General features: G+C 40.1%; 1 protein-coding gene across 1 annotated transcript in view; it reads left to right on the top strand.

Moving 5' to 3' along the window:
• The first annotated feature begins 2,297 nt into the window (after window positions 1-2,297).
• OTC (ornithine transcarbamylase) overlaps window positions 2,298-23,529 on the top strand; it is a 62,726-nt gene continuing 41,494 nt past the window's right edge. Inside the window, exons 1-3 of the mRNA XM_082717904.1 lie at window positions 2,298-2,529; window positions 15,375-15,513; window positions 16,785-16,866. Of these exons, the coding sequence (XP_082574030.1) occupies window positions 2,453-2,529; window positions 15,375-15,513; window positions 16,785-16,866 (298 nt within the window). The 5' untranslated portion in view covers window positions 2,298-2,452. The remainder of the gene's footprint in view (window positions 2,530-15,374; window positions 15,514-16,784; window positions 16,867-23,529) is intronic.

The raw sequence follows: 23,529 nt of genomic DNA, 5'->3' as shown, positions 1-23,529 counted from the left end.
AGTGGTAGTGGGGTGTCATTTAAATGGTCAGTGATAGGGCACCTGGGTGGCTCAAGTGGTTAAGCATCTGCCTTCACTCAGGTCATGATCTCAGGGCTCTGGGATCGAGTCCCACATCAGGCCCCCTGCTCAGCAGGGAGCCTGCTTCTCCCTAAGCCTCTCCCCTACCAAACTTGTGCTCACTCTCACTCAAATAAATAAATAAAATCTTTAAAAAAATAAAAATGAATGGCTAATGATGAGGCGGATTCATCACTGCAAAAGTTGTTGTTACCCCACACACCCTATTTATTCCTTCCTTTGGGTCTACTCTCCGGTTTCTTCCTTTGCTGTAATATCCTTTGTACCTCCTTCCAGTTTTGACAATTCCATAACTCTTCTCAACTCATCAAGAATCGTTGCCACCTCCTCCAGGAACCCCATCTATTCCCTACCCTACCCCCTGATGTTGGAAGCTGGAAGAAGAGCAAGCCAAGCTGGAGGTCCCATGGGGTCTGATATAAAGAAGCAGAGAACAAACCCCTCTCCCCTGGTTAGGATGCCTGGGGTCAGGGAACAGAGACAAAAGTTGTCCTCCAGAGCCCACCTGGTACAGAGACCCAGCCTGCGAAAGCGGCAACAGCTATTGTTGGTGGAAGAGAAAAATGAGTGACTGGAGGACTGGGGGAACAAAGGGAAGGAGGTCGGGAGCCAAACCAGGCAGTTGACGTAGAATTAGAGGAGTCATGGTGTGGGTCAAGAAAAGCCTCTGGATGAATTCTGAGGGCTAATGTCAAATCCTGTAAGGTGCTTTCCCACATGTTACCTGGATATCTTACCTCTTGAGATTCAGTGAAATTGCCCCAACCTCATCCCACTTGCAGTGCAGCTTCTCTATTCCAACCTCCCTAAGGGTTATGGGTTGTTTCAGTTTTCTGAGTCCCCTCTGGGGGTCTGAGCTCCTACCTCCACAGAATTACAAGGGTTTCTGAGTTGCTTTGGCATCTCAGAAGTGCTGCCCCCTTTCTGTACCACAACATGGAAGACACTTCTTGATTTCTCCCCCAGCATTGCTAATAGGAGTTGTTTGTGGAGGTAGCACACTTGACTAAGATACAGGCTTTACATTATTAGCATGCCCTTCTAGCAAGTGCTCACCTGGGTTTGCTAAAGTTGTATCAATTGACCAGAAGAGGCAGCCCCTACCCCTTTCGCTCTTTTCCTGCCTCCCACCCTTCCCAGCGTAGAGTACTTTCTCTTCCCTGTGATATGGCAGCACTTTATCTGGCCCTCTCCTATGGGTCTGTATTGTGGTATCTATTTACAGATTATGTACCCTTACTGAACGGTAAACTCTGTGAGAGTGAGAGCATCTTCCTTCACTGAAATTCCAGCCTAGTCCAAAATCCAACACAAAACTGATCTTGAAAATATCTGATTTATAATTGTGGATGAACGAATGAATGTAAAGTATTGGAGGACCACTTAGTGATCTGGAGAGGCGATCAGGGGAGGAGGAGCATATGCTACTCCATCCCCACTTCTACTGATTGTGGGTTCCTGCTAGAATAGGCAACTACGTGTTTATTGAAGACCTACTATGTGCGAGGAACAATGGGAGGTACAGGACTGAGATTTTTTTTTTTAAAGATTTTATTTATTTATTTGACAGAGAGAAATTACAAGTACACTGAGAGGCAGGCAGAGAGAGAGAGAAGGAAGCAGGCTCCCTGCTGAGCAGAGAGCCCGATGCGGGACTCGATCCCAGGACCCTGAGATCACGACCTGAGCCGAAGGCAGCAGCTTAACCCACTAAGCCACCCAGGCGCCCCTGAGATCTTTTTATTAGACCTCTATCCCCACTCCAGCTTCTTGCCACCAAAAAATAGCTCTAGGGCTCTTCTTTCTATTTGTTTTTGTGGGAAAGATGAGACTTTGAGTTACAAAAGTAATATCCCTGGAAATACTCAGGGCTGTCATGTCTACCTCTGGGGTTTCGCACCAATGACTCACATTTTCTGAAAGTGTTATTTCTATGTATGCTCGCAGCAGCCAGTACTGCAATGCCCTGCATATATCATGTGCTCAATGAGTTGTCAATTGACTTCATACGAGTATGTGACAGTGCAAATATATTATGAAAAATGAGGAGTCTGTACTCCAAAAGAATCAAGATTCCTGCTACACACAGACACACACACAGACACACAGACACACACACAGACACACAGACACACACACACACACACACACACACACAGAGTGGTGGAGCTTGGCTTAAAGTTCAAGTGTTCCTGTACCCTGCCCTGCGTATCTCTAACTAGGAGAATTTGATAAGGTAGTTGAAGGGTGATAGTACCTTTGCTCTCTCACTGCAATTGAAATCGTTCTTAGCTTTTAGGTGGACCCCACTGTCTACCTTGGTGAGGCGTTTTCAAGAGCAGAGACTCATCTTTTTCATTATCAAAAGAAGATGCTGCTTAATTTGAGGATCCTGTTGAACAATGCAGTTCTTAGAAATGGTCACAGTTTCATGGTTCGAAGTTTTCGGTAAGTGATGGCCAGAGGTTGGGGTCTGACTTAGGAACCATAGTGATAACTGAAGTTCTAGTCTGCAAAGGAGTGCAGCCTGAAAAGTCCTCTTTCTGCAGGGTGTAATGCTGGGTTCTACCCTTATTTGAGCCTGCTGTCTCTAATTCCAGCTGAGCTTTCATTTCTCAGTCCTGTATAATCAAATTTCATAGCAGGCTGGTGTGGCGGGGTGGGGGAGGTGTGTGTGCTAACCCCGGCAGGTAAAATGGACTAAATGTTCTTGCATCTTCTGTTTGTGTACATTTTAAATGGACTACTTCCTGAAGAAAATTAGAATTAATTTATACAGGGCCTTCAGCTTGTATTTGGGTTTGCTTGAAAATAATCTATCATTCTAGGGAGTGGGGATTAATTAGTTCTTTTTTTTAAAAAAAAAAAAAAGACCCCAAATAACAACTGGATAAATATTTACGAAGCTGCTGCAAAGGGAAGTTAAGTGTGCTGAGGATAATAATATATATTTTTTTTTTTTTAATAATATATTTTTTTAACTAAAATTCACATTTGAAATCCATCCTTGAGATTCTTGGTAGCATGTGAAAGGAGGCCATTTCCAGTGAATTCATTATAAAAGCGACATCTTGCTTACAGCTAGTGAACATGCAATGGAAGGAGGCATGGTGTGTGTCTGTGGGGAAGGGGACAAGGATAATAGGTTAACCAAGGAAGGAAGGCCATGAAATGTGCACATCATTGCCAGAAGGCTTCTAGAATAATTGTGTGTTAACAATCCCATAGAATTTTTTCAGAGGCTCTTTACAAGGTACCTCAAAACAACCTCACTGACTTCCTAAAGGGAGAAGCTTCTAGTTTGAAGTTCTCTCCCACTGTTAGGAAGCAGACCTGTGACAGTGGCCTTGAGTCCCTCCTCTGGGCCACCTGGAAGCTCTGTGCTTTCTGGACTCTGCCATAAGCACCATTTCTTTGGTGAAGAAAAGACTCTCGGAAGCCAGATGACATTATAGATGATACTGTAAATTAAACCAGTAGTATTAGACCTAGATGGGACCACAGAGCCATAGAATAATATTAGCCTTCTCTTATTTTACAGATAAGGTCAACGAGGCCTAGGCAGATGATGGCGTTTACTGATTAGTACTAGAGTTAGAGCACACAACCCAAGAATGTGGAGGAAAGCTCAGGTTTTGGAGTCTAAACGAGGTTCAAGGCCTGGTACCACCACTTGCTGGATATATCGGCCTTGAGCTAGTCAATAAAGTTTCCGTAATGTTGCTTCACCTATAAAATGGAAAAAGAGTAATATCTGCTCTGCTTACATCACAAGGTGGTTCAATGATTCATTTAATAAATACTGAAAGTCAAGCAGAGAAAGTCAATTATCATATGGTTTCACTTATTTGTGGAACATAAGGAATAGCATGGAAGACATTAGGAGAGGGAAAGGAAAAAGGAAGGGGGGGGGTAATCAGAGGGGAAGATGAACCATGAGACACTATGGGCTTCGAGAAACAAACTGAGGGTTTTAGAGGGGAAGGGGCAGAGAATGGGCTGGCCCGGTGATGGGTATTAAGGAAGGCATGGACTGCATGGAGCATTGGGTGTTATACACAATGAATCATGGAATACTACAGCAAAAGCTAATGATGTACTGTGTGGTAACTAACATAACACAATAAAAATCAATAAATCATTAAATACTTGTTGAGCGCCTACTTTGTGCCACACTATCTGTAAGGTGTTGGGGATAGAGTGGCAAAGAAGGTAAGGAAAGTCTCTCATACCAGACACATGAAGTCACAGTCTACTGATAATCAGTGAGATAATGAGTGTGAAAACTGTAAAGTGACAGACGAATGTTTATTATTTTATTATTCCATCCCACTGAGTTATATCAGATAAAAGTATGATGAAATTTTTTCCATAGTTTCTAATAAAGAATCATCACTGAGCTGAAAATAATCAACTGAATGAATAACCAGAGCTTGGAGCTTAAACTTATACTCTTCTTTGAAAATTACAGTGATGACTGATTTTTAAAATAATGATAACAAGTTCAAGTTTTTAAAGTAAAACCCCTTCCAAATAATTGGGCTTCTTTGGTATTTACTAATAATCTATCTTCTATATCCAGTAGCCAGGCTGTAATTCACAGAATTTTGGCAAGCCATCTCTCACAGTGAATGGGGGCTGAGGCAAAAACATGTCTAAATTAGCCCAAATCGATACTTGTTATTTGAAAATATGAAAGCCTTGAATCACCCATGTCATTAGAGACTTAAGAGCATAAGCCTTTCGTGAAAATGGGATAATGTTGAAATGGTGTTGCTCTCCTGTGGCATGGATATTTTTTTTCCAGTTCTTTTATTTAGCTATGCTACCTGTCAGCGAGATGAACTCAGAATTGCTGATCTTCAGTAAGACCTCTGGCTTTTGATGACCTCTCAACAACAGAGAAAACTCCCTATCAACTCTGCCTGTATTGTACTTTTACTTTGATTTTCAGCCTTCCACAGAGATTTGAGCTCTTTATTTCCCCCATATCTCTTGAGAAAGGTCAAGAGACCTTGCTACAGAACATATCACGTGATCTTAACACCATCGAATAATAAGAAATGTGTGGTTAGGGTGTGGCAATGCCACAAAATAGGGACTGCAGAGATTTGAAGTGAGCAGCCATATCGCCATGGACAGGATAAAAATAACAGCTTAAGTGAGGCTGAAGCCATTCATGCAGGTTCCCAAATCAATCATTTTTAGTCAATTATTATTTCTTTTTTCCTCCAAAATCGATAGGATCAGACACCAAGACTGCCGAAAACACCCAATCCATATGCTTTTCATCTCACAAACAAGGCTCTAGAGCCTGGCGGTGTTTGGATAATAGACAGTGTCCCATGATTTGTTGCCTATTAGGGAAACCACTTATAGCTTTTAAAGAAACCACTAAAAAAATCTCTTTCTTTATCAGAGAAGACCAATTTGTAAGTGCAGTTCAATTTCATCTCACAAATAGAAATTTCTTCAGAGAATATTGAGCTAAGCCACCCAATTCTGTGGAGGTTATGGACTGGGGTGGAGGTGACTGGTTTTCAGGTATTTCATTCCAGACCTCTCTTAAGGGCTTACATAACTCATTAGGCTCCCGTCATCCCACACTCATATTATCTCTACAAGCATGGACACACAGATGAAGCAATTATAGGCCATCCATGCTCTTGCCTAGAGGAGAGAAAACAGTCCTTTTTGATTCTTCACACCTTCTGTCATAAGTTAAAATGAACGCCTTTTTAAAAACATATTTCCTGACTTCAGAAAACTGAAGTCAGTTTCTGAGAAACTTGTCATGATATTTCCCTAGGCCAACAGTAAAATTTCGGTCTATTTCCGGTTTGTTATTTTTAGTAATTTAGTGATTTAACTGAAATAGAAGTAGATAGTTTTTCAGAGTCTGAAAAACTATCTGAGGGGTTTGAAGTGGCGGGGGGGTGGGAGGTTGGGGTACCAGGTGGTGGGTATTATAGAGGGCACGGATTGCATGGAGCACTGGGTGTGGTAAAAAAAAATAATGAATACTGTTATGCTGAAAATAAATAAATTAATAAAAAAATAAAGTATGTTCCTTGGAGCAGCAAAAAAAAAAAAAAAAGAAAGAAAGAAAAATAAGTAGAGGCAGATACATATTTTCAACAGTTTTGGGGTTCTAGCCCTTTTAATAACATCTGCACAAAGCTAACCCTCTTCAATTTTCAGATGATGGGAAGTCACGCCATTTTGGGTTGACAATATCAGGTTTCTTAGAAACCACTAGTCACCCAGTTACAACAGTGACTTATACCACATATGATCATGCAGCAACAGTGAGAAAGGCTGCAGGTCAATTTTTAGTAAGAGACTATTATTATTATTGTTAAAGAAGTAAAGGAATTTTAGTCGGTGCTTTTTTTTTCAGATCAGTAGGATGAGATTCAAGAGTTTTGTGAAAATAAAGTCACTGTCCCTTGCATGCACTGCAGTGTGACTTCTTGAGATGTCAATAAAGGGATGAAATTAAAGGCAGGTCACTGAGAATTCAGATAGCTCCAGTATGGCCCATGGAAAATCTTGTGTTTATAAACTTCACGAGTGTTGTGGAAGACAAAGACAAGAAGGATCACTGATTTTGAGTTGATTTTCTTAATTTTTCAGATCAGGAATTGAGGCCAAGGATGGAAAATGATATTCCCAAGGTCATAGTTGAACTAGGACTAGAATTGGAATAATTAAAACCACTGCCCTTTTTCTTCCACTGCTTTGATTACTTTGATCCTTCCAAACTGATCAAATTGGCCATTCTACCCTTGCACAATCTCCTTTTTAAAAATACAGCCAAAATATCTCAGTAAAGAAAAAAAAAATAAGAAAAAATATGCCTTAATGGTTGCGCCAATCTGGAACATTAAAGAAACACAAAAATCTCAGCCATAAGGCCCACTGACTCCCTCTTAGGCCTCCAGAAGATAAAGTCTTCATCTAAAATTTTCCATGGGGATCAAGATACCATTTAACACTGAATTTTTTCCTATTCTGGTGAAGTCTATTTCTGACTGACCACATTTTACTCAGATCAAGCACTTTTTCTTCCAACAAAATACAATTATACAAGGGAACACATCCAGATCTCCTCCCGTGCTCCAAACAATTTACCAGAGTTGGAAAACGCAGACTCTTGCAATGAAAGGTTTTATTCTGCCAATACAGAATATGCTTCCATTTTCTAGCTAGGAAGATATTTGGGTAAAACTAACACAAAGGTCTACTATTACCTTGGCTTAACTTCTTAGCATTCAGTGATCTGGGGCTGAGAAATCTCTGTAATTATTTTTTAAGGGATAAAATTAATGCAAGGAACTAGTCTGCTTTTTTCAAAAGTTCAGGCTTTAACCAGACTGTAATGACAGTTTGACAGAAAATCTGTACATGGTTCCCATTGTTTTCTCTAATATTATATCCTCCTTATTATGTGTTGGCTGAAGAATGATAATGTGGTTTAGGTCTGGTTTACCAAGGAGACACACTGAAATATAAGAAAACCAAGTATTTTATGGGAACACTAAAATAGTATTCTGGCCCTGGTTCAGGTGCTCCAGAACCAGAGAAGCCTGCCTCCAACTGAGGCTCAGGGTCTCTATAAGAACTTAGAAGCCATTTTTGCCAGTGGTTTTAGCTGGCTAATTCAAGTATGGATTTATCACGAGAAAGCAAGAAATGTCTGATACAGAAAAAAAGGGGCTCTGTGGCAGAGGCATTTCAACATGGTACAGTTGTGGAACTCTTCTACTTTCCTCGAATTTTTAAATAGCTTAGGAAAGAGGTGTGGCAGCTCCATTTCAGAGCCAAGAGTAGGTCTATGAGGAGACAGTAAACAGGATAGGAACTTAAACTTGAACTATTGTGTTTGCTTTCCTTCCAGTGATAAATTTTCCTGGTTAGTTCTCGATATCTATGAAAAACAGCTATTTTTCCTATGCAAACATTTCCTGCCCCACCTCTTGAATAGAATCAAGAAAGGTGGTGACTACTTTAATGATTTTCCAGTGGTGAACAGTACGACTCCCCTTCACTGATTGAGATGCAATTTAAAAAATTTCCAGGATCTACCTCTCTACCCGTTTTGTCCCCAAGAACCCTAGGGACTTATTCTGTACAAGAGGGGCTTATGGAGAGAGGGAACCAAAGTATTGGTACAGTTCACTGTTCCTGCACTTTGGATTTGGCTCTCATGGTGCTATGGGCAAAAGTTTGTCCCACCAGATCCTCTCATCAGTTTTCCAGGGTTATGGACTTGAATCAGACTGGTGTGCCTGAGCAAAAGTTTGTCCCACCAGATCCTCTCATCAGTTTTCCAGGGTTATGGACTTGAATCAGACTGGTGTGCCTGAGCCCCAAGGTTATAATGCTCTTGTTTCACATGCATGTGTCCAACTATTTTTCCCAGGAGTGTAAATACTATGTGAGAGTAGTTGAGCCATGGGGAATTTCAGCATTAGCAAAACACTAGTCCACAATTAGTTTTCCTCCCTGACACTCAATCCTTGTCTTCAACCTGGGCCCTTGCTTTCCCTCAACCTTAATTCTGTTTTGGGGGCTCTTGGTATCTTTATTTTTTGTCATCAGACTTTGATCAGAATATTGAAAATTGATCATGGAAAATTTCTCTACCTTCATTCTCAGAAATATGCTGAATTCATTCTTATACAAATTATTCTACTTCTACCCAGAGACATAATTTCATTCATTCATCCTTTTACCTGAGAAATATTTATTGAATACCTACTCTATCCCAGGCATTGCAATAAGTACTGCCTATATATTAATAAATAAACAGGCAGGATCCCTGCCATCAATCATATAGTTCAATGGGAAGGTAAAAAGTAAGTAATATAAACAGACACATGAATATATATTTAAATATTTTGATAAATATCATGAACAAAATGAATGCAAAATAGAGACTACTTAGTACAGTCAGGGAAGGAATCTCCCGAGAGGTGGTATTTATGCTTAACGATGAGAAGGAGCCAGGATTACTGAGATAATAGTGTTCTGGATAGAAAGAATGGTATGTGAGAGTCCTACAATGAGAAAGCATTTGGAGCACAGGCAGTCCTACCTTTGCAAGGTCCCAATATGCAGGAATTTCAATTAGTGCAGTTGAGTCAAATGCCAGTCTTTCAAGTACACAGTTCAAGTTACAGCTGCCATAGTATTTTAATTGTGAATAGTTGCATAAAGTAAAAACCTCATTACTGGTGTTATTGTACATAAATTGCTATGTAAATAATAGCTGCACATCATGGTCAGTGACCAATCGCACCAAGTTTTGGTGATTGTTCACTGTGTATCTGTTATTCAGTTTACATATGAACAACGAAGTGTAGAGTTGTGCTGCTTTTTCTCCCAGCGACAAAATGATGTGCCATTTGATAAAAATGAATAACTGAAAGGAGGGACTGCCTGACAGAGACCAAAATGCAGCAGAGAAATAAAAAAATAACATTGGCAGTTACATTTGAATCAAATGGGAATGCATTTATAGAAGAAATAACTGATGGTGGGATTGTTGACGCTGCTACTGTTTGAGAGGCTCTAGCTATGCAGTCAGAGGTCTTGAGCAAACACAAACTTACCGACATAAATGAGCAAAGTGGTTGTGACACAAAGTGTAAAGATGTAGGAACTGACACCAGCAAAACACTTATACATTCAAGAAATTATCAGAGATATTTTACATATTGAAAGTGCAAAGGATAAAATGTTGGAAGTTGATTCAAACTTAGAAAGCCTGGCAATTCACCAAAGCATAGACAAGATGTTTGCTCTGTAACATATGTAATAAGAGAGCATGCATGGTTCAAACTACTCTTGACAGTTTTTACAAAAAATAAAACACTTTAATTCTCAATATTTCTAATGTTCTAAATTACAGTGTAATAAATATATGTTTTACTATTTTTTCATTTCCCTACACATTTATAACTGACAATATGAGAGTGTTTAATGTCTTGACAAAAAATTAAAAGTCATGGAAAGATTGTGAATTTTCCAACTTATTATTATGGTTGCTATGCATGGTTGCAGGCTTAATGGTCATTTACAGTGCCACACTACCATGTAAACCAGAACGAACTGTATTTTTTAAAAAAAGAAAAGAAAAGAAAAAGCTTATCTGCTAATACCTATTGAAGGTGCTATCCCAGGGCAAAAGGGAAGGTGATATTATCAGTAACTGCCCTGTGGAGACTGGAGTCACAAAGAGGTATTCTTCTGACTAATTATGGTCTAATAAAAATACTTTGAAATAAGGTTTCTGTTGCTACATAAACTTTAAAATGAAAGGTCTGGGCAAAATGGGAAGATTCAAGCAGGATGTTTGTATCTTCTTTTATCTTTAAACTTGAATCTGTCAATGGAGAAATAGCAAGAGCCTCACAAGGCAATCCCAATAGCACGACATTAACCTAACCCTAAACCTAACCCTAATCTCAATGTCTTAGAGCATAAGAACAAATCTGAGAAACACCCAGAGACATTTTACTTCTCCCATTCTGTCCCCTGCTTATAAGAGCTGGAAGTTGGAGCTTTTGTGAAGTAGCTGAAGGTGGTGTTGGGTCTCCTTTTTCACCATTATTTTCTTGCTTTCTCTCATGTGAAGGGGGGAGAAAAATTAAGTTCCACGCATCCTTTCCTTTCTTTTTCAACACCAAAACCATCAGCAGCACAATTGCAAGATCCATGCTATTCTCTCTCTCTTTTTTAAAGATTTTATTTATTTATTTGACAGACAGAGATCACAAGTAGGCAGAGAGGCAGGCAAAGAGAGAGATAGAGAGAAGCAGGCTCCCTGCTGAGCAGAGAGCCCGACGTGGGGCTCTATCCCAGGACCCTGGGATCATGACCTGAGCCGAAGGCAGAGGCTTTAACCCACTGAGCCATCCAGGCGCCCCCATGCTATTTTCTTGAATGAAACTTGTAGTCCTGTGAGTATTTAGAAGGAAGTAGATACAACACAATCCTGCAAGGGCTGAGAGTGTGGGAAGGTTCTTAATTCCTTAAAAGGTGCCCTGATGACTCAGCTTTTGTGGGCTCCAAAATTACCAGGAGAATGATCTTGAGCTCTGGGCAAAAAAATAAGTCCTCAAAATTAGCATATGAGTGGTTTCTCCTGTTGTCAATGGGAGTTTAACAACCATAGCGATGTTTCACAAATATTATATGTTGGCTAACTGAACATTATAAAAAATTTTCTTAAATCCTGGGGAGCAGGGTTTCCAGCAAAGATTTTTCCCCTTTTAAAAATAATACTGGAGGAAGTCTTAAGCTGTGGAATATTAATGTTTTATTTGAGATACAGAGTCAAGAGAGTTTATCCCCTGTGATTTTATCTTACTTGGACCTTGTTCCAGGAAAAAAAATGTTTGTAAACATGCCCTGTGAATTGGGAAAGTATAAGTTGCAATGCCTCCACTTCACGTCAGACATGATAAACCTGTTTACAAATCCCCAAATCCAACTGACTCTAAAAAATACAATATCAGTCTAAGGGTTTACTTCTCAACAGTATAAGTACTTGTATATTCCAAGTGTTGCTTAATATTATCACTAATTAACATTATCAGAACCAAACACATAACCAAAATACATATGTAAAAGTACATTTTCTGCCTAACTGCCATGTCTTTAAATTTTCAAATTTCTGAATAGTATTATCCAAATCTTGGACACAGTTTTGTGATATTTACTAGGGTTCCATTGGAAGGAAGAAAATAAAGGTCTATTCTAGAAACTTGGTTATCCAGTATATTTTTGTATATTTACAAATTTGTCTTTTAAATATTTGATTCTTTTCAGTCTAAACTTCTGCATTTTTTAATGTTTTGTTTTATACACAGTCTATTAGGGTAGTAACACATATATAAATAAGTAAACATACATTGTAGATCCATATCCAAAAATTTTTTTTAAAATATTTTATTTATTTGACAGAGATCACAAGTAGGCAGAAAGACAGGCAGAGAGAGAGGGGGAAGCAGGCTCCCCGCTGAGCAGAGAGCCCAATGCGGGGCTTGATCCCAGGACCCTAAGATCATGACCTGGTCCGAAGGCAGAGGCTTATAATCCACTGAGCCACCCAGGCGCCCCCCAAAATTTTTTAATGTTAGAGGTCTGTAATAAAAAATAAATTGTGGACCACTGCTTTAAAGAAAATTCCATTTAGAGAGTAGATGAAGGACATATTTTTAAAAGTTATAAGTGATAAATCACTGACTTCTATTTCTAAAACCAATATTGCTCTGTATGTCAACTAAAATTTAAAGAAAATTTTAAAGAAAAATTTAAAAAATAATAATAAATAAAATAAAAGTTGAAGGCTATGGTACATCTTTGAAATAGGTATGTTAACCAAAACTTTGATCTACATGCAAACTGAAAACACTAATTTCTATTAGAATTGAATGTCATGGGGTGCCTGGGTGGCTCAGTGGGTTAAAGCCTCTGCCTTCAGCTCAGGTCATGACCCCAGGGTCCTGGGATCGAGCCCTGCATCGGGCTCTCTGCTCGGTGGGGAGCCTGCTTCCTCCTCTCTCTCTCTCAGCCTGCCTCTCTGCCTACTTGTGATCTCTCTCTGTCAAATAAATAAATAAAATCTTTTAAAAAAGAATTAAATGTCATTAAGTATCTTTTTTTAAAAGATTATTTATTTATTTGAGAGAGAGAGGGGAAGCAAGAGTGTGAGCAAGGGGAGGGTCAGTGGGAGAGGGAGAAGCAGACTCCCCACTAAGCAGAAAGCCTGACACAGGGCTTGATCCCAGGACCCCACGATCATGACCTGAGCTGAAGACAAATGCTTAAGTGACTGAGCCACCCTGGCGCCCCTGTCATTAGTCTTATATTAAATCAATCAATCAACCATCAGCCAACTAACTCACAAACCCTTGATCTTTATGGAAGTTCCTTTCCTTACTAACTAGAATCTCTGAAGGACCTAACATTACAAAATGTTAACTGAAAACGATCTACTCATCTATCAAAGACTAAATGAACCAATCAACTCTGCCAGAAAGTTGGATGTTTAGTAAAATATTCCTTGGTCTAAGTTATTTGACATCATGCAGTGGAAACAACAAATTGAGTGAATTTGTGATTTTCCTACCTATCCTCTTGTCATCATTGCAAAACATACATAAATCCCACCAAAGGATTTATTCTTCATCTCAGGTAGCCCAAGCTCTTTTGTTAGGCTGAAATGAAGCATGACCATTTTGTGATGTTGTTTTACTTCTAATAAGATTAATGTTTAGTACCTGTGGTGAACCACAATTTGCCCTTCATTATTCATAATTTCTAATTGTATACAATATAATTATTGTTAAATAGAGGTAACACTGGGAAAATGAAAGAATAAATGTTTTCACTTTTAGATCCTTATTATCCCAAATAATAACTATTGTCATCACAATGTAACCAAATGTTAAAATGGGACTCTTTCCATCTCAGTTTCTGCTCAGGCCCAATAGGTGTTGACTCTTCCCTCATTCCAACATAAAATGCTATGCCACTAAAACAGGAGCAAAGGAGATACACAAGAATTAGTTTTGCACCCACTGGTGACCACTTCCAGTTTCTAAAATGGACTACAGAAACCAAGAGATGGGTTGTTGATTAGAAGAGGATTTTTAAAGTGTTACCACTGTGTACGACAGGAAGAGGTACTCTCTCCTCACCTTAAACCTAGGGAAAGTGACTCTAATGGCATCGGTATTTTTAATAGGAGAGCTTGAGGACACCATAGGCCAAATCCAGGCCTCTACCTGGGAAATCTAGAGTAAGAGGGAGGGGTTGACTAGCTGTTTTGATGGCAGAACAATAGAGGAGTCTATACTGGAATGAAACGGACTCTCGTCAGAGCATAGAATATGAAGAGTTTCCCATGAACCAATACAGACTGAGAAAGAGACCTAGCATGGTATTGTTTCACCTGGTGGCCAAGAGACCTCCTGAAGGATGGGGAGATCTCTGCAAAAGGAGTCAAGACGCATTCCTTTGGATGGCATGAGAAATGTAATTGTCCACCACCAAAGACTACTGTGAGAAATTCCCAGTGATGGCAGAATTCTCCAAAGGAGCCTCAAAAGCACCCTAGAAGAGAAGGAGACAGCCTCAAGCACCTATACCATTGCTAGATTGCTAGAACAGAACCAGACTTTACCTGACTCTTAACTCCTCACCTTCCCGAGGCTTTACTTGGAGGGACTAAAGGCGGGGAAATAAAGGAGACAGCTCGTGGCCCCTCCTCCCTCTAGAGTGGTCCAGCTTGAATTAGGCATGAACTGGAAGGAAAGAGGGTGTTAACTTGCAGTACATTTCTTAAAGTTAAAAAAAAAATCATCATTATTATTACATATTATTTTAATGAGACTCGTTGTGGAGGAATAAAGTAAGCACAGAGGATTTTTTAAACTTTATTTCCTGAAAGTTACTAGAAAAGCCACAAGGCCCACTGTATTTGACCAGGGACAAGTAAAGAACAAATCTCCAAGAACAGCTTTGAAAGGCGGTAGGGGCAAAAGAATGCAAATGTTTTCTATTGTATGGACATTGCAAATTCTGTTTGTATAATCAATCATATATATAACCAATCAATAACGACAGCTAAAATTTATCAAATGCTTATTATATGGCAGACCCTGTATGATCTCCATGTATTAAATCATTTCATCCTCACAGCCCTATAAGATTATTACACTCATTTTCTAGGTGAGCGAGAAATTCAGGTGCAGAGAGAGATTAGGTAACTTGCCCAAAGTTGCCAGTTAAGTAAGTGGCGAAGCCACTGATATGGCTACTCCCAGCAAATAAGAATTCAATTCCTTCCTCAAATGTTTCTTTTCTCTCAATATCCAACATATTGGATATCTAAAATGTAAATTAATGCCATATCAATTTTAATGCTTTAATACTTTGCAGAGATACATGAGGCTCCAGGCGATTTGTTGTTTTGTTTCAAGAATAAAACAACAGGGCGCCTGGGTGGCTCAGTGGGTTAAGCCGCTGCCTTCGGCTCAGGTCATGATCTCAGGGTCCTGGGATCGAGTCCTGCATCGGGCTCTCTGCTCAGCAGGGAGCCTGCTTCCCTTCCTCTCTCTCTACCTGCCTCTCCGTCTACTTGTGATTTCTCTCTGTCAAATAAATAAATAAAATCTTAAAAAAAAAAAGAATAAAACAACAAATCACCATAGGTCATGCGTTTTTTCCCCTTAAATATATATTTCTCTTTATTTTTCTTTCCTTCTTTTTTTTTGTAGATGTGGACAACCACTACACAATAAAGTACAGCTGAAGGGTCGTGACCTCCTCACTCTAAAGAACTTTACAGGAGAAGAAATTAAGTATATGTTATGGCTATCAGCAGATCTCAAATTTAGGATAAAGCAGAAAGGAGAGGTATGGGGCATTTTCATCTTACTTTCTGATACTACCATCCAGCCTTTTTAAAGACAGCCTTTCCAAAGAAAGAGGGGAAAGAAAATACATTAAAATTCCTAAACAGTAGCTAAGTAATGAAACTACACAGTCAAGGTAATTGATTATCACGGAGTGTACAGACATATAAAAAGCATAAAAATCAGTTATTCAGTGACAAGTCATTGTACTTCTTTCATGTGGAATGTTGAAATTCATTATTAATTGGATCAGGACCTAAGGAATCATTTCTCTGGAAAGATTTTATTTTTCTACCTTCACTCTTTTCTCTGTGCATTTTCTATCAAGTTAAAAATAAGGATGATACTGTTTTTTTTTTTTTTCCTGGCAACCAATTTCAATTAATTAATGCAGCAGCTTCATTTAGGTTGCTTAATTATGAAAGCATATTTGTGTTCCAAGCTGATTCAAAAGCACTTTAAAGAACTGGTTTCAGGTTGAGGAAGTTTTATACAACCTTGGTTCTCTTATCTATTTCACTAGCTCTCCAAGTTCAGAAAACAGGAGAGTTTCCAACTGCTGTGAGTTGATATTCTCATATAAGACCTGAAATTGGAGAAAAGGTCCCCAAGACCCCAGGCCTAGTCTTCATACTTTGTGTATAAAGAAAATTAGCTGGCAGGAATCTGTTTGTTCCAGAACTCATCCTATTGAGACTCCATCTCTGAGAAGAGGAAGGAGGAAAGCCCCACCCTACACCTAAACTCTGCAGATTGTTTCCAAATGACTTCCAGAAACAAAGCCTTTGCACTCCCAGGAGGATGTATGATGAAAGCGTAGCTGGGGCTTCATGTTTAGGAGTCTAAATGCCCCATGTTGTGACAGAGTAGCATTGCATCTAGTTGAGAAAACACGTCTGAACCAATCGTTGTCAGGGTCCTTGAACACGGATATGGGTTTCCATGAATTTAGGTAAAAAGATGGTTCCAGTCGGAAATATCAGCATAGTTTGGAACAAGTATTCAGCTTGAACCCAGAGCAACTACTATTTTCTAATTACATGTCAACAAGCTGTAGGAGTTTTCCTGTTCTCTTCCTCTACTTGTAAAGAACATGAAAAGAGGAACACTTTAAATTCACTTTTTAAGTAATATTTTGAATGCTCATTTGGAGGCAGTGATTAATTATTCTACATCTCCTGATACTGTAAAGAATAGATTTTGAAACGTAATCTTTGATATTGGATATAAAATATTTTTCATTTTAATTGTATTCTTGTCCTTAATTTTCAGTATTTGCCCTTATTACAAGGGAAGTCCTTAGGCATGATTTTTGAAAAAAGAAGTACTCGAACAAGACTTTCCACAGAAACAGGTGAGTCCACAGCCAAACTTGCGCTTGTGCTGAGGAGGGGGCCAGAGGGTGAGGATCAGGAGGAGTCGCCCAGTGGGGGAATTTGTCTGTCTTGTTAGCAAGCACAAAGGGAAAACACTGTCACTGGGAGTAGCAGTGTGAGCCTCTGGGTGTTCTTTCCAATTCTCAAAGAAGCTGTAAGCTGAAAGATTAGCGTCATCTGTAGGAATTCCATGAAGACTTGATTATGAGTCCCAAAGAGCTTTTCATGTTCAGTACAAAATGTGAGTGGACACAAAATCTCAGTCCTCAAAGTCATGTGCGCAAGAAATGTGTTTTTTCCTAACAGGTAAAGAGTTTTTTCTTGCTTGTTCTAATTTTTTTTTTAAAGATTTTATTTATCTACCTGACAGAGAGAAATTACAAGCACACTGAGAGGCAGGCAGAGAGAGAGAGAAGGAAGCAGGCTCCCTGCTGAGCAGAGAGCCCGATGCGGGACTCGATCCCAGGACCCTGAGATCATGACCTGAGTCGAAGGCAGCGGCCCAACCCACTGAGCCACCCAGGCGCCCCTTGCTTGTTCTAATTTTGCAGGATGGTGGAAACTGAATCTCCTCAATGTTAGGCATCCTCAACCATTTCAGGGTTTCCTTCATCAATGTAGGCTCTCTTCTCTCTTTCCCCACAGTCATGGGTAAGCCCTGGAGAGTATGTGAAGAAGATCCTGGGCATTGGTAATCAGGGTATCATCAACAGATATCCGTACTGGGGTCTGCTGGGACTTCTTTTTTTTTTTTTTAAGATTTTATTTATTTATTTGACAGAGATCACAAGTAGGCAGAGAGGCAGGCAGAGAGAGAGGAGGAAGCAGGCTCCCCATGAAGCAGAGAGCCTGATGCGGGGCTCGATCCCAGGACCCTGGGACCATGACCTGAGCCTAAGGCAGAGGCTTTAACCCACTGAGCCACCAGGCGCCCCTCTGCTGGGACTTCTATATCCCCATTGGACCTTGGCTGCAGTTTGCTTCACTCAGTTCACAAGACCTGAAATGTTTCTTGGTTTGACTCTCTCAACCCCCTGAAAACTCTCCATGTCATATTGGGTACAGAGATACTGCAAGGCTTTCTCTCTCCTTCTTTCTTTAGGCTGCGTGCCAGGGAGTTATAGAACATGTGTTGCCTCCTAGAGCTCTGTCTTAAAAGCGAGACATGGGTGTTATTAGCTTTGGGATTCCCCAGACTCATCTGAAATTTCCAGCATGCTTCCCACACTTCAGTAGCAGGCCTGTGGGACAGACCACAGGATACAGTGTCAAAGGTCCATCAGTTTCTGTTTCTGTTGCTGCTCCTCTCCTGCTCCTCATTTTCTGCTCTCAAGTGCCAGTATCAGGGGCTAGGTGATAAAGCAGGAAGAAAAAACTGTCTCTGACTTTCCAAGATTTCTTTCAAATCTACTGTTTGTGCGTGGAATTGTAAGCTACAGAAACTCAGAATTTCTTTTTTTTCAAACTATTAACTCTGTTATGTTTCCAAAAGTCCATTTTGAAACTCAAAAGCCACATATCACCTCTTTTCTTTCTCTGCATTTCTGCTCTGTCAAATCTCCCTGGAATTAATAACATGACTGCTCAAATGGACAAATGGAGAGGATCAAGGAGGAGGCACCACAAAAAAAAAAACACACTACTTGATTCTTCAAATATCTCATCCTATCTACAAGCATCAGAGCTTTCTAGGGTTAATTAATTAATTAATTAATTTCAGAGAGAGAGACAGACAGAGAGAGAGAGGAGGGGCAGAGAGTGAATCTTAAGCAGGCTCCACATCCAGGGCAAAGCCCAATGCAGGGCTAGATCTCACAACTCTGAGATCACGACCTTAGCTGAAATCAAGAGTCAGATGATGCTTAACCAACTGAGCCACCCAGGTGCCTCATAAGAACTTTCTAGGGTTTAGAAGCAAACAACTACTTCATGCAGTTCTTGCCTTGTAATAATCAGTAATGAGGTTCATCAAATATATAGCAAAATAGAGTTCAGAGGGATTAAGTGACTTGGTAATACAAATAGCACCAGGATTCAGATCTCAAGTTTACTGTTCTTACTAATGCACTCCCCTTGACCCTGGAGAGAAGAAAGGAGGGTGAGGGGAAACACCCATAATGTGTCACCTTGTCTTTTAGTCCCAGGAAGAAAACATGTGAGAACATACTGCCTTTTTAAAAAAAGATTTTATTTATTTATTTGACACAGAGAGAGAGAGATCTCAAGTAGGCAGAGCAGCAGGCAAAGAGAGAGAGAAGCAGGCTTCCTACTGAGCAGAGAGTCCGATGCAGGGCTCGATCCCAGGATCCTGAGATCAGGGCCTGAGCCGAAGGCAGAGGCTTAACCCACTGAGCCACCCAGGTGCCCCTACATACTGCTTTTTAAAGATGGCTCCTTTAAGAAATCATGTTGACATTTGAGGAAAAATAAATATTGCATAAACCAGTCAGTAATTCACAAATTCTGCTCCTTTATAACACTGACCTTCTATGAGTTGGGCAGAATTTTCTTTTATCATTAGTACTTAAGAGAGGTGTTGTTGTTCTGAAGTCATCAAAAGGATGGATGAGTACACAGACATGAGTACATACCTCAATTTTAAGGTTTTTAAAATTAATTTTTCTTCGTTGTTGGTGTTTTCTACAACTTTTCTCTGTACAGACGCTATGCTATTTTTGATGTCAAATATCCCTGAATAACTGATCAGTTTTGCCACTCACATATAATGTGGTAGTTAAGCTATTAATAAAACCAAGAGGGAAGACTTAATAAGCCTTCGGGTGCAGACCCTGTGCCAAGTGTTCCACATTAATTATGGGGATTATCTCACTTAATCCTTATGACAGTTCCATGAGGACAAGACCATTGAGGAAAACAGGCAGAAACGGGTTCAGCAAATGGCCCACAGACACATAGCTAATAAATGGCAGACCCGGGACTGGAAGCTATGATTAAATGTATTTTTTAAGTATCTAATTTAATTTGAACAGGTCATAGTCATGTTTTATTCCAGTAAAATTGTTTCCACAGATGGCATTAAACATTTTGTTAGACGGTGGTTTTCTATATTGAAGCTCTCTGAAACAGGCACAAAATTGCAAACTGTAACAACAAATACATGAGAAAAGCACCATCTGACCATAAAAAGTTATGGTTCACAGAGTAGTCACCATTATCTTCAATAAATATCCATGAGTCTAATTGTACATGGCACCCAGTCAAACTCAACAGGAGGAGAATCTGTCAGAGTAAGGAGTTGCTTTAAATGTTTACAGAAACAGTAAACCTCAACCCAAACCACAGCAGAGCATTTCTATACAGCGCATGTGCCTCATCCGTTGTCCTTCGGCACAATTCTTCATCACAACCTGTTATGTTGGTATTCAGAATGGAAGTAGGATGTAATTAAAACTGTCTATTCTTGCCTCGGATTTGTGCCAGCCTCCTCATAGGAAAGTCCTGGAGGATTCCATCCCCAGCCTGAGTGGCAGAGATACAACCGTATTTCTACTTATCTCAGAGGACAGAATAAAATTCGCCACTCAACTTAAGCCATACAAATTGCTCATGTAATATTTTCATTAAGGTGCAACATGCCTACCGAAAAGTGCACAAATCCTGAAGTATATAGTTCCATGAATTCTTACAGTAAACATATCCTTGTAATTAACACCCAGAGAGAGAGAGAGAAACAGGACATTAAGAGCACCCAGAAGCCCTCCCTTGTATCTCCTTCTAGTTGCTACTCCCCCTACCAAAGGGTAACCATGATCCTGGTTTCTAACACCACAGATTCCTTTTGCCTGTGATGGAGTCATTCAGCATATGATCTTTTGTGTGGGGTATCTTTTGCTCGGCACTATGTTAGTGAGGTGTGGCGACATCGCTGTGTGTAGCTGTAGATCATTTATTCCTCCCCCACTCTGTGTATACGCCTGCCAGGCAAACTGTGCAATTCTCCTGTGTGTCTACCGATGATTATATTCTTTTATTGCAAATTAATTGAGCAGATAGAGGGATACATTTATTAATCTTGGTAAGTGCAGTAGCTGATAGAAAAAACGCACAAGGCATCCTAAGAGAGGGTTCTTTTCATTATTTAACTTTGGCATTTCACTTTCAAGGAGACAGGGAAGCTGATGCTTTCCAAGCTATTTCAAATGTATCATCTTTACGAAGGTGACAATATAAAAAATCGTGATGCTATTCTGCAGGTATGAAAAAGAAGCACAGGGAGGCTCATGGCTGCCTTAGTTCTACCACCAAGAGCCCTCAGAGCCCTCACATTTCTAGTGCATGAATTCTATTTATACCTCTCCTTCCAAAGCTTGCACAGATCTGTGAGGGAAAGAGCAAAATCAGATGTACACTTATCTTCCCAGGCAGAAACCAAGATATTAACAGAAGAAAATCTTTGTTCAAAAATATCCGCCACAAATGCATAAACAGATGACAGATAAAAGCAGACCTCTATGGAAGAAGGGTGAAGAGAGAGGCGAGCCCCATCCCTCTGCCCCCTTCTCCTCGGCCATGGTGGTTCCTGGAGGCTTCTCCAAATCCCTGATGCTCTCCAGAAGCACTTATTACCAGCCAGGTCCGGTAAGCTGGCAAATGCTTGACCTGTGCTTTTAAACTGGGGTCTGAGGCTCCTTTCTGACCAGTGACCACAATTGCAGAGGAAATTCCTTCTCAGAGGCAATGTCCCCCTATCTTATCTCCTTCGAGAACTGCTGAAGTCTTGGACTCCCACTTCTTAACATTTCTATAACTGCTCTCCCTACTCCTATCTCATAAGTCCAGGCTTGATGTGAATCTTCCTTGTAGCTCAAAGAGGAAAGTGAAAAGGCAGCACCCTAATCCTGCATTGTTATAGCAAAATAACTTTTAGTCAAAGAATGAGTATGACTTGGAGCAGACCTGCCGAGAGATCTTAAACTGTTTCAAACCTCCCTCCATAGTTTCCAACCCTCAATGACATTCAGTTCTGTACTAGGCATACAGTAGGTGCACAATAAATACTTTCTTGGTAAATGTGCAGTATTCACATTTGTGTAGGTGATGTTCCCCGTTTAGAAACAGATTAAATACTCAAGAGTGATTATGGACTATAATCACTAAATTCCCATCAGTCCACTTCTCACATAATAGAAAATTCTGTTCTTTCTGCTAATAACACTAGGAGACGTTTGCAAGTGAAAAGATTAGAATCCCTAGAGTCAAACCCTCCCGCTTTCATTCAATAAGGATTTGTTGAGTCCTTACTATGTACAGTATGTATTCTAGGTTCTTGAGAGTGATAAATCAGTGAACAAAACAGAGGAACTTTCCTGCCTTCATTGAGCTTATGTTCTAGTGGGTACATAGACAATAAACAATAGACATAATAAATAAGTGGATGATACAGTATGTTGGAAACAAGGAGAAGAATGTTCCTGGAACTGAGGGCAAAACATCTACTCCATTATTTGAACTTGGCTTTTGCTCTGAGTGAAATGGAGAATCTTTGGAGGGTTTTTTTTAAAGACTTTATTTATATATTTGACAAGAGGGAGAGTACAAGCAGGGGGAGAAATCACAGGTAGGCAGAGAGGCAGGCAGAGATGGGGGGATGCAGAGGGACAGAGAGCTAGATGCAGGGCTCAATCCCAGGACCCTGAGATCATGACCTGAGTCAAAGGCAGAGGCTTAACCCACTGAGCCACTCAGGCACCCCTCTTTGGAGGGTTTTGAGCAGAGGGATATGATCTAAGTTCCATTTTAAAAAGCTCTCTAGGACAGCTCTGTTGAAAATAAACTGCAGGGATTGGGGGTGGAGACAAGATAGAAGCAGTGAGATCCATCAGTAGGTAGCATAATACATGGAGGCAAGGGCAGAGTGGTAGCAGTGGGAGGGGGAAGTGAAAGGGGTTGTGGATATGTTTTAAAGGGACAGCCAAAAGATTTCTGATGTATTGGGTAAGAGAAGAGACCTTAAGGATGACTTCAAGGTTTCTACCTGAGCAACTGTAAGCAGGATGGACCAGGTGGAGCAGGATGGAAAGGAAGATCAAGGGTTCAGCTTGGGAAGTATTGAGTTTAAGAAGTCTGTTAGATACACCAGCAAAGATGTTGAGAAGGCAGTTGGCTATTAGTTTGGGGTATGGGAGTGAGATTTATCCTAGAGATATTTGGGAGTCATCACCATATAGATGGCATTTTAGGCCATGAGTCTGGATATGATTAGAAAGGGAATGAGTATGGATGGAGAGAAGAAGATGAAGGACTGGGCCTGGGGGACATCAAAATTATAAAGATTGTCCTGGGCAATGTGTGAGGAAGTTTAACAAGGAGAAGATGGTGAACAGCTTTGTTAAATGCTGCTAATCCAAGAAAACTGAGAACTGAAATGGCCATTAGATGTATCATTGGCAACTGATGAAAGGAGTTTTGGTGCAATGTTGGGGGTGGGCAAAGTCTTATGGGGATAGGTTTGAGGGAAATGAGAAAAGAATAACTCAAGAGAGAAAGAAAAAACAAGGTTTTGCTGCAGAGGGAGCAAAGAGTTAAAGGGTTACTTAGCAGGGAAAATAGGGACAAGAGAAAATTTGCATTTGTTTTTTATTAATGAGTGAAAAAATGAGAAGAGAATTTTTATGATGAAG

The sequence above is a fragment of the Mustela nivalis genome (assembly GCF_964662115.1).
Source record: "Mustela nivalis genome assembly, chromosome: X".
NCBI classification, from domain to species: domain Eukaryota; kingdom Metazoa; phylum Chordata; class Mammalia; order Carnivora; family Mustelidae; genus Mustela; species Mustela nivalis.
The sequence above is the reverse complement of the archived record's forward strand: the minus strand, read 5'-3'. Positions and strand labels throughout refer to the sequence as shown.